Here is a 12,011-nt window from a genome sequence, read left to right as displayed (position 1 = left end):
TCATAGATTGTTTCCATAAGTCTACGATTACTTTTAAATTTTCTTATGAAAAACTTTATAGAGTTCCATACGAAGATGCTTTTAATTAGTAGTTATTAATTAGATCAGTTATTATAGGGTTCCAATAAGCTTTTAAAAACATGTAAGGAAATATTAAAAGACATGCGAGCAAAAATAAAATTAATGAATTCATATGTAAAACATAATGTAAAAAATAATTAAAATATAGCATTAATTTCAAAAAAACATCAGAAGAGCAATATTTTAAAAGATAGGTGCAATATGTAATAACTTAGAAATATACATAATTATTCTGTTCTAGTTTGGAATACTGTATGAGAAATTCTTGGCTGAGCACCCCAAGAATCTTTCATATTGCATAAACTCACTATTAAGTGATAAGCAAACAAATAAATACCCAAATCAACCACTAACATAAACATCAATCTTCGGTAGAATCTACACCTCCATTGTACCAAAAAAAAAAAAAAAAATCTACACCTCCAATGCACTTAGCCATGGAACCTAAATCTTTGGTAGCATTTGAACCTCCATTGCACTTATAGGGAAACCCAAATCTTCGGCAGCATCTGAACCTCCAATGCACTTAGGTGGGAAACCTAAATCTTGGGTAGCATCTAGACCTCCATTGCACTTAGGAGGGGAACCTAAATCTTCGATAACATTTGGACTTCCATCACACTTAGGAGGGGAATGTAAGTCTTTAATAGCATTTGGACCTCCATTGCACTTAGGTAGGGAACTTAAATCTTCGGTAGCATCTGAACTTTCATCGCACTTAGAAGGGAAATCTAAATCTTTGGTAGCAACTTCGTTGGTAGATGCACTTATACCAAAAAAAATTTCCATATTTTGCAAAACATTTTTTGCTGCCCTATTGCGTGCAATTTCTTTCTTAGAACCATAAACACCACTTCCAACAAACTCCTCATTTATAAGGACTTCAACTCTCATAGACTCTTTCCACAAATCTCTGAATTGTAACTTGAGTCTTTTATTGTGACAAACTTCATGAAGCTCTGCCATCGGATGCCTTTGAATAGTGTTGGGATCAATTATGGGTTCGAGTAACTTTTTAAAAACCTATCCAAATGAAAATAAAAATTATAAAAAATAGAATTAATGAATATAAACAAATAAAATAAAATGTTAGTTTCAAAAAATTATATTATGTTATATATAAATGTCAATAAAATAAATATAAGAGAAAATGCAATATTTCTGCATACATAATGAAAATATCAGGAGAAAATGTCATATTTTTTTTTTTGAAGACTATGGCATATTATTGTATACTACTATAGTACTATTTACTATTATGTGTATGCAAGTCTTAAACTTTACTATTATATTTGTCATATATTATGATTAAAATATATGTACATAAAATCACATTATTATTCTTTTGAACGGCATAAAAAATCACATCATTAGAATTATATAATTTTGGTTACATGAGTGAAAAAGCATTTTATATAGATACACATACAAGTTGCTCTTTTTTGCAATATATCGTGGTCATGCATGGTTGGTTGAGGCGTTGAGCTATGTAGTGGTTCTATCGAGTATCCCATATAGAGATATTGCTTTTTACCACATATTTCAAAAATTTATTTTGTACCATTAACCTAGCTATAATAACATATATATATATATATATATATAGAGTCAGGATCCGTTGACACCAGGTGTCAACGGATTCGTTGACACCAAATCTCAACCGTCTATTTCAATTAATCCAATGGTTTACCTCACATCGGCATTCCTTAACAGTGCACCATATTTTGTCTGTTCAATCTGCTTTAACAGAACAAAGTCTTAAAGAACATCCATGAAACCATCTGTCTTCTCACCGATCTCAACCACACAACACATGATTTCTTGTTTATCAAAAACTAATCACCAATTCAATTTAATTTGAAGGGTTTTTATTTTACAAAACTCATCGAAGAACTACGTATGATCACAACTATCACACAATCAAATATGCAATTGCTTTTAATTATTAATCATGGCAAAATATTCCACCAATAGAAGCAAGCACATCAAAAACTCAATTTCCACGCCTGCAATTCCACCAATCGAAGCAATCATATAAATACTACTTTCCCCTAATTATGAAGGGTTTCATACTTTGACCTAAATTGTTTGTTGCAATCTAATCTATATGAAGAATTAGTCAATTAGCCCAAGAAGAATAAAGATGTTATAGAATATCGATGAGTGGAGGGGAATAATTTTTCCAGAAGCAATAAAAGTATATGATTAAAATTCAAGATGTCTGCGAGGTCAAAATTCAGGACTAGCATGGGTTAACTTTAAAATTGTTTTAAGCCGTTGATCTAAAAAAAGAGACGGTTGAGATTTGGTGTCAACGAATGCGTTGACACCTGGTGTCAACGGATCCTAACTCATATATATATATATATATATATATATATATCCCCTTCAAAAAAAAATATCAATTATTAAAAAAACATCGCATTTCTCCTTTTTTTTTAACCATATATTAATAGAATGATCGACATCGATATATCTTTTTTTTTGTCGGGTAGTCTAGTGTTTAAAATTTACCTTATAAGGTGAATAAGTGGGGTGTCCGAGGTTTGAACCCCGACCCCTGCATATAATAATGCATTGTTCTACCAACTAAGTTATGCTCATAGGACATGATATATCTATTATATATATTGTAGACTCAACAGGAGCAACGATTGAAACTCTTGAGACTCAAATCGAACAATTGAGATGTATAAAAAGACTATAAAAGTGTAACTAATGAAATTCTAAAACAAGTGTAATTAAATCCTTATGAAATAACAATTGTACTAATAATTTATACGAGGTCTTAAGATAATACGTAAAATGAATGCTTGTAAAGGATAGTTTCATGACTATAAAAGGATAATTTCATAAAAATATTTTTTTGAGTAAAAAAAAAATTATGACTTTTTTAAATAATATTCCATATAAGTGAAAAATGAATGCTTGTTCAAAAAAGTGTAAAATGAATGAGTACCTTCCACACAGTTTCGACCAATGAGTTACAATCAACGAAGATCGCACCAATGGTAGACTCGATAATATCTGCTAAATCTTTAGGAACGTCGATCAGTCCATTGGAATGTAAAGGATATTCAGCTACCCCTTTAGTAAATTCTTGAATCTGTAAAAAAAAATTATCCAAAATGAAAAAAAAAAAATTCAGTTACAATTCATTGTTAAATTTCACAGTTCAATAAAAAAATTCGACACGCATCCTTGGCATTTTCTTCAGAGTTAAATGCAACTTATAATAATATATGGAATTCTTTTTATAAAACAGAAACTCAATTTTTATGTAAAAAAAATAAAATAAAATTGGAGAAGGCATGTTGAATAACCATCTAAGTACTATAGTACCAGAAATCATTGACCCAAAATGTATAACTGAATAAGAATAACCAAATTGAATGAAAACCATACGTTGAGTGAAAGCCTCTTCTAGTAATAGTTTGTTCTTGAATTCGTATTCAAGAATGGCTTCCACTTCATGCGGTGGTGGTGGAGAATCATTTTCTTCTGTCTCCGCATCATTCTCATTTTCCTTCATGTGTTCTTCTTCTTCTTCTTCTTGTCCTTGCTTAGGAGACTGTTCTTCTTTGTCGTCTATTTTCAGTGCGCATGTTTGGATGATGAGTGCTTCTTCTTTGTGAACATGAGCTTCCATGGTGTGGGGAATCACTTCCACTTCATACAGCAGTGGCGGTGGTAGTGGTGAAGGAGGCGGAAAATCACTTTCATTCATGTGCACTTCTTTTTCTAGCTTGGGAGAGTGTTCTTCTATCTCATCTATTTTGAGTGCACATGTTTGGAGGAGAAGTGCTTCTTCTTCTTCTACCTCTTTGTGTGCTTGAACTTCCTCCGTTCACTATTATAAGCAAAAATTAACATTTTAGATTCATTCATTAAATGATGTATGTGGTTTATAATAAAGACTACATACATTATTTTATGAATGTATCTAAAATGTTGATTTTTGCTTATAATAGTGATCGGAGGGTGTATGATTTTGCAGTGTGGTTAAGTGAAGAAGTTATTCGTCTTGACCCTTGTGGGCTTGAATTTCCATGTGACCATATCTTTGTTACACTCAAAATGGTTATGGGAGAATATTAATCCCTATCTCTTTCTCTATGCCAGTAAATATGCTTTTCTTTTTTACTATTTTGGATTGATTTTTTAGTGTTGGTTTCAAATTTAGTTTTGACTTATCCTTTTTATGATCACTCTATCTCATAAATTAATAATAATTGTTACATTTAAAAAAAAATTGTCACAAAACAAGTGTTAGTTTTATTTTCTCCAACTGATTAATATTAAAGTGAATTATTTTAATCTTTGAGAGAAACTACCAGATGATTCGTTTGATCCCTTAGAAAAATAAAATCAATTTTTAGTCCATGAAAAAAAAATATAGGGACTGTCATCCCATTTTTTGACCTAATTTTTCCAATTTTTTCTCATTTTTTACTCATCTTGAAAAGTCGGGAATTTTCGTCGTTTCAGACGAAATATCGGCAGAGTGGTTACTTTGAATTACCTCATTTTTGGTTCCGAAGGGACTGATTTAAGTTTTTATTATTATTATTATTATTTTATTATTTTTCATTTTTTTTAGTGTTTTTTATTTTATTTTAATTAATTTTCTTTTTATTTATTAAAACCAAAACAACCAAAAAGAACAAGAAAAGGAAGAAACAAAAGACCATGAAATGCCTAGAGAGGGCACCCTATCAATGTTAATTTATATTTAAAGGGTGTGTCACGTGACACATTCTAATTGAACAATAGTAGATACCATTATAGTATAAAAGTGTTATCCACTCAACCCACTAGCAGACATCAAACCCAAGAAACAAAGAAAAGAGACCAAAAGTGCTCCCAAAGAAACATAAACATCAATCTACAAGAGCATATCTTCAACTTATCCAAATAATGTTGTTACTTCTATTCCCAGGTTGTTAGATAAAGTTAAATTTATGTCTTTAGCATGGTTGAAAGTTAAAAAGGTTGTTTTTAGGTTTGGTACAGATAGATGGTGCTTAAATCATTTCCAATGCTTGGACATCGCTTAATGGTTTGTATTGGTTGTTTATTTTGACTCTATTTTTGTACAGTAATTCTTTTAGCACACCTTGTGCTAGAGAAGTTGCTTTTGGTGTTAATATATATTCCATTTTTTATTGTTTAAAAAAAAACTTATCCAAAGCATTTTTTGCAGCTCTATAATGTACAATGTCTTTCTTAGAGCCATAAGTGCCTCTTCCAACAAATTTCTCATTGATGAAGACATCAATGTTCATTGATTTTTCCCACAAGTCTACAAATTGTAAATTAAATTTTTTCTTCTGACAAACTTCATGAAGCTCTGTGACGGGATGCTTCTCAACCGTGTCTGGTTCGATTATAGGTTCAAGTAGTTTTTTGAAAACCTGGCCAAGAAAATTTTTTAAAAAGTAAAAAAAAAAATGTGTTAATGAATATAACAAAATAAAATGTTAAATCTAAAAAATATATACTATGTTTTTTTTTTTTTGAGAGAATATATACTATGTTATATATATGTAAAGTACTAAAATTATAAAACATAAGAGAAAATGCAAAAATCCCCTAAAAAAAAGAGAAGAGGCAAAAAGAATACAAATCTAATAAAAAATAGGAGAAAATATCATATCATTATATGTCTATGACCCTATGCAATTTAAAGATTTCACACAAACACACACACCGCTTTATGTCTTGGCAATTCTTAAGTTTTGCTAGTTATATATATGAACATAAAATTATATTATTAGTATATTAGATAATTTTGACTACGTGAGAGCAATACAACATTTTATGTACTACTAATAGACTTTCTAAAAAAAAATGTACTACTAATAGATGAAGAACTAGTCTTTGAACTAGTACTTGGTGGTTCTACATTGTATCCCATGGAAATATTCTTTGAACTACTTTTTTTTTAAATCAAAATTTTATTATATAATGAGAGAAGTACAAAAGTATTTAATCCATAAATCGGGAAAAATTTAAGGGGTATTGCCCAACAAAAAACAAACAACCTACATAAAAACTAAGATAAAGAAGAGGTTCGAAAATCATTCGTAGCATAAACAAGGACCCCCTAATTTCCTAGCAATAGAGTATCCCATGAAAATTTTCTTCGCGCCGGAGCGGTTAGACCAACCGGAGAAGAAAGGTGGGGGGTGGCGCTTTTTAGATAGAATGAGGAGGTTTTAAAAGTAGAGAGAGAAGTGGATAAAAGAAATGAAGAGAAAAAAACAGGCAGCCTATATATACACCCTCTTTGATCCCACGCGCGCTAGCCCACTCCATTCCCATGCACCCTCTTTGCATCTTTAATTTTTTTTCTCTTTGCATTTTTTTCCTTTTATTTACTACCACTTTAATTTTAGCATATTTACTTATCTCAAAATCACCTCATGCATTTATTTATTTATTTTCTTTTATTTTTTTCTATTATTTAGCATATTTATTTAATGTCTTAAATCATCTCATGCATTTTTTATTTCTTTTATTTTTTTCGTCTATTTAGCATATTTATTTAATGCCTTAAATCACCTCATGTATTTTTCATTTCTTATATTTTTTTTTTATTTAGCATTTTCATTTATTTCATGCATTTGTCATTTTATTTCCTTTATTATTGCTTTATCATTTTATTATGTTTTAGAATGTATTTAGGGACAATGTAAATATAAATGAAATATTGCATTGCATACATACTTATATCATTTCATGCATTTTATATTTATTATGCTTTAGAATGTATTTTAGAGACCAATGTAAATATAAATGAGAATCTTGCATTGCATGCATATTTATTTATTCCGCTTTATGTCAAAAACGAAAATGCAAAGAAAAATAATTAGTATAGTTTAATTCCAAGGAAAAAGGGACTTCCATCTTAATGCAACGTCATTATGGAAAATCCCTCGCGCTTTATTTTAATTTATTCTGTCACGCTTAGTTGTTTTAGACTTTAATTAGAATAACCTAAAACTACAAAAACATTCAAATAGTCAAAAATAACAAAAATATCCTTTTTAATCAAAAATATAGAACAAACATTGGACTTCAAACCAAGTGATTCCTAATTTCTTTTTTTAAATCAAACTTCAATCAATTTTAATCACATCTAAACTTTATTTTTCACAATTAAAATCTATCAACTTCACAGTTTATTCTTCTATGCCATTTCAACTTCTTATCTTCTCAAAAAACATTTCTCAAACTTTCAAATCAATCAAACCAAATTACTCATCAATTCAAACTTTAAATAATTCAAGTTAAGAGAGAATTCATCTTCAACATTAATCATCAACACAACATTATAGATATGCCAGCTACCATTCACATCAAACACCAAGGATCAAAACAACTAGGACTCATGCCACAACATACTATGTTCCTAGACACGACTCTTACATGCATGCGGTACCGTCACCAACAACGTCTAGACCGTCACTCCATGATGCCAACAACACATCATAAACACCTCAATTGGATATAAATATCCCACAACTATGAATGCATGAACATATGACACACCATTCTCATGTTCAACAACAACTCACCAACATTTGTATGTATAACTCTATAACAAGACTCAATACATACAATCACCTCAACAAACCACCAAACATTTAGCATGTATATTTCATACTAACAATCAACAACATGATTATTACAACTCCACAATTTCATATAATTTCTCACAATTCAAGTAACGAAAGAAATACATCATACTATTATATCATCATATTCAACACCTAACTAATCATTCACACATCTTCGTATAATCATATCAAGCTATACACAAAAGATTTGAAAAGTACTCGGTCTTAAAGATCATTTCTGACAAGTTCGTATGTCGTTTCACAACTTTGAAGAATTGAGACAATTGAATCCAAACTAACCAAATAAATTCTACTGCCTCAACTATGTATACACTTAGATCACATATGAGTGCAGTTGAGTATACATGTGCTTTTCACCGATTAAATACGACTTAATCATAAAAATCACAAAGTTCGTCTCTCTTTTATCACTTTTCAAAAAGACTTCATTTGCATAGATTTAGAATGTATATAGGCCAAATGTAAATCATAAATGAGCAAATATGTGTGTCTGTGTGTTTTTTTTTTTTTTATGTAAATCATGCATAGATTTACTGCTTTTCCGTCACTACGGAAATTCCTCACATCTTTATTATTTTATCACGTTAGTTTAATTTTTATGTCTAATATTCAAAAATAACAAAAACATTCACATAATCCAAAATCACAAAAATTATTTTTATAACAAACTTTGATCCAAAATCAGGTGATTTCCTTTTTTTATTATTCTTATATTTTTTATGAACAAGGAGAGTGGACAGGCATCATCGACATCCCAACTAGGTTGGCACCCCGAGAGACCTCCATCCTATGCCGCCAAACTCTAGAAAATTTTATTAAAAAGAGGGAAAGACAAAAAATAAATTGAAAAGTAATTTTATTTTTATTTTAACATGTAAAATATTTTATATATATTTTTAGTTTTTTTATTGATATTTTATTTACATGAAAACTTAAATAAGAAGTCATATTAATAAGTTGGATTCTGCTTTTTATGTTTTTTTTGTGGTGTTCGGGATTCGAACGTGAAATCTTGTATATATTATGCATTGTCCTTACCAACTGAGCTAAGCTCACATGAATTGCTTTTTATGTTTGATTTTATACTCTCTTATTTATTTACAAAAGCTTTTTTTATAAAATATAAAAGTGAACTTTATTAAGTTTTTTTTCTTTTTCTTTGCTACAAATGAACTTTATTAAGTTGAAAGGGTATCTAAAGTGGATAGGTCTAGAATAACATCATGGATTTCTTTAATCTAAATCCAATTGTTATCTTAGAGTTAGTAGAGTCGAGGGATGGACCTTCACTTTTTTTTCTTTCTTAATTAAAATTAAACCTTCACTTTGAAAAAGAGTTTTTTTGAGCACATTAAACTAAAATATAAAGTGCAATGCTTGTAAATCAGGTAGATGCAGTATTTCATTATAAGTACTGCTAGTAATAGTAATTATGAGACTATGAGTCAAAGAAATTGCCAGTAATAATAATTTTTGTTTAGAAGTAAAATAAGTAAAAAGAAAAAGTGATCGGAGCTGGGAATGGGATTGACCTTCACTTTTTTTTCCTTCCCTTAATTAAATCAAACTAAACTATTTGAAAAAGAATTTTTTTGACCACATTAAACTAAAAGATAATGTGAAATGCTTGTAAATTAGGCATATGTAGTATTTCATTATAAGTATTATTGCTAGTAATAGTAATTATGAGTCAATTTTCATTTGCTAGTAATAATAATTTTATTTTAGAAATAAAATAAGTAGAAAGAAAAAGTGATCGGAGCTGGATTACATAAATACTAACATCAATATAAGCCATTGATAAGTTCAATTTTTAAAACAAAATGAAGATGAATCATCTCATTATATGTATCTTTTTTGCTATAGCAATTTTTAACATATAATGAGATGATTCATCTTCATTTTGTTTTGAAAATTGAACTTATCAATGGCTTATATTAATGCTAGTATTTATGTAATACCAGCTCCGATCACTTTTTCTTTTTACTTATTTTATTTCTAAAACAAAATTATTACTACTAGCAAAAGAAAATTGACTCATGATTACTATTACTATCAATAATACTTATGATGAAATACTATATACCTGATTTACAAGCATTTCATATTATGTTTTAATTTAATGTGGTCAAAAAAAATTCTTTTTTAAATAGTTTAGTTTGGTTTAATTAAGGGAAGAAAAAAAGAGTGAAGGTCAATATCATTCCCAGCTCCGATCACTTTTTCTTTTTACTTATTTTATTTCTAAACAAAAATTACAATTAGTGGCAATTTTTTTGACTCATAATTACTGTTATTAGCAATACTTGTAATGAAATAATGCATCTACTTGATTTACAAGCATTGCTCTTTATGTTTAGCTCAGTTGGTAAGGACAATGCATAATATATACAATGTTTTAGGTTTGAATCCCGGACAAAAAAAAAAAAAGCAGAATCCAACTTATTAATATGACTTCTTATTTAAGTTTTCATGTAAATAAAGATATCAATAAAAAAATTAAAAATATATATAATATATTTTACAAGTTAAAATAAAAATATTATTTTTCAATTTATTTTTTGTCTTTACTTTTTTTTACGTTTTCATGTAAATAAAGATATCAATAAAAAAATTAAAAATATATATAAAATATTTTACAAGTTAAAATAAAAATAAAATTATTCGTTCCCTTAAACGACCATCTGCTCACTTAAGCGACCAAGTTCCTGAAGCTTACAATGGTTGTTCGCTTATAGTTCGCTTAAGCGAGCAGTCATCAGTTCTGCACAATTTCTTTCGGGTTCCAACCCTTTTTCACCTAAAAAGCCAAATTTTTATCTCCCAAATGTCTTAACTCGTCCCAAAGGTTGTTTACAAGTATATGTGCATAAAAATGCACTCAAAATCATAAAAAACTTGAAATCAAAACATCATTTCAACACAATTCAACCATTTTTCACAAAAACTCTCAACAACAACTCAATTCCATAATTATGAAAGCCCATGGTGTCAATTAACCATGAATTCATGAACAATTCAACAACAACAACATCATTCTTTATCAATTTTGAACAAAACACAAGTATACCCACATATACATCTCAAACATGCAAATTCAACAACATCAACTCAATTATCATCAAATTCACATACTTAAACTTTACATCAAAAGTAGAGCACAAATTTCACCAATTAAAATTCACAATAATCACTTTCCACAATTAAGCACTTTTGAGAAAAGTAGATTATACTAAGAGATTATGAATGAAATCTATCCCCCTTACCTCAATTGAATCACAACCCAGCCTTAGCTTCAAATTAGCTCCAATCCTTTGAATCTCTACCCTCTTCTTGCTCTCCAAGTTCTTCTCTCTTCAAAACCCTTTTTCTCTTCCTCTAGCACTTTCTCTCTCTACCTCTCTCAGAAACTTATGAAATGAATATGAAACCCTATTTTTTCTAATGACTAGAGTTTATATAGGCTCTACGCAATTGGGCTTAACCCTTAAAATCTCTTAATGGGCTCAAGACTAGAGCTGTCAAAACGGGTGGCCTGGCCCGTTTAGGCCCGGCCCGGCCGGGCCAAGGGCTTTTAAGGGCCGGGCGAAAAAGCCCAGTTTGAATATGGGCTGCAAAAATAGAGCCCGAGCCCGACCCTATACGGGTTCCCGGGCTAACGGGCCAGCCCTGGCCCGTATTTTTTTCTTCTCTTTTCCATTCTTTTAAGTACTGAACATACATAAATATGCCGGCTAACGGGCCAGCCCGGGCCCGTATCTGTATTATTTTTTTTCCTTCCCATTCTTTAAGGATTGAACATAATAACTTAAATATACACAAATAGGCTAATAGTGAACAAAAGATAAATTAAGATTGATCCAAGAGAATAACAATTATCCATAGTAACATTAACACAAGTCACCAATTATCCAGAATGAAGATTCTAAATTCAAAATATTAATTATCCAGAATAAGTAATAACATAACAAAAGTTTTAATCCAAAAAGTCACTCCCAACAAAGTCACTTAATCTTCTTCAAGGTTCACAACATCCACAGTACTATTTGATGCTTGTCCACTTCCATGTGTTTCATCTTCTTGAACATCATTGTTGTCATCATATAATTCTACAAATTATAAAATTTGATTGTTAAATATAGAGATTAAAAAATCACTTCAGTATTGATAACTAAAAATAAATCAATTACCGTGAGAATAAGTGATAACCATTGAACAAAAATCAATCATGAAAGTCCAGAATATGGCATACTAACTATCTTGAGTCAAGACTAATTCACAACGTTT

General features: G+C 29.7%; 1 protein-coding gene across 1 annotated transcript; it reads right to left on the bottom strand.

Annotated features, from left to right (window-relative positions):
• Positions 1 to 525: 525 nt before the first annotated feature.
• On the bottom strand, positions 526 to 3,808 carry LOC25496635 (uncharacterized). Its single transcript, XM_039827089.1, has 3 exons — positions 3,482 to 3,808; positions 3,041 to 3,187; positions 526 to 1,104 (listed from the first exon to the last, which is right to left on the bottom strand). The coding sequence occupies exons 1-3, from the start codon at positions 3,806 to 3,808 to the stop codon at positions 526 to 528; spliced, it is 1,053 nt and encodes a 350-aa protein (XP_039683023.1).
• Between the last annotated feature and the right edge of the window lie 8,203 nt (positions 3,809 to 12,011).

Source organism: Medicago truncatula, chromosome 6, assembly GCF_003473485.1.
Source record: "Medicago truncatula cultivar Jemalong A17 chromosome 6, MtrunA17r5.0-ANR, whole genome shotgun sequence".
Lineage (NCBI taxonomy): Eukaryota > Viridiplantae > Streptophyta > Magnoliopsida > Fabales > Fabaceae > Medicago > Medicago truncatula.
This window is presented reverse-complemented; position numbering and strand designations above follow the sequence as displayed.

Bases quoted from the DNA above. Each gene is read 5' to 3' on its own strand.
- LOC25496635 (XM_039827089.1), bottom strand. From the start codon at position 3,808: ATGAATGAAAGTGATTTTCCGCCTCCTTCACCACTACCACCGCCACTG. The intron at 3,188-3,481 runs GTTTTCATTCAA...TTTTTTTTACAG, and splicing joins AGGCTTTCACTCAACGTATG to ATTCAAGAATTTACTAAAGG. The intron at 1,105-3,040 runs GTACTCATTCAT...TCATTTGGATAG, and splicing joins TGGTCGAAACTGTGTGGAAG to GTTTTTAAAAAGTTACTCGA.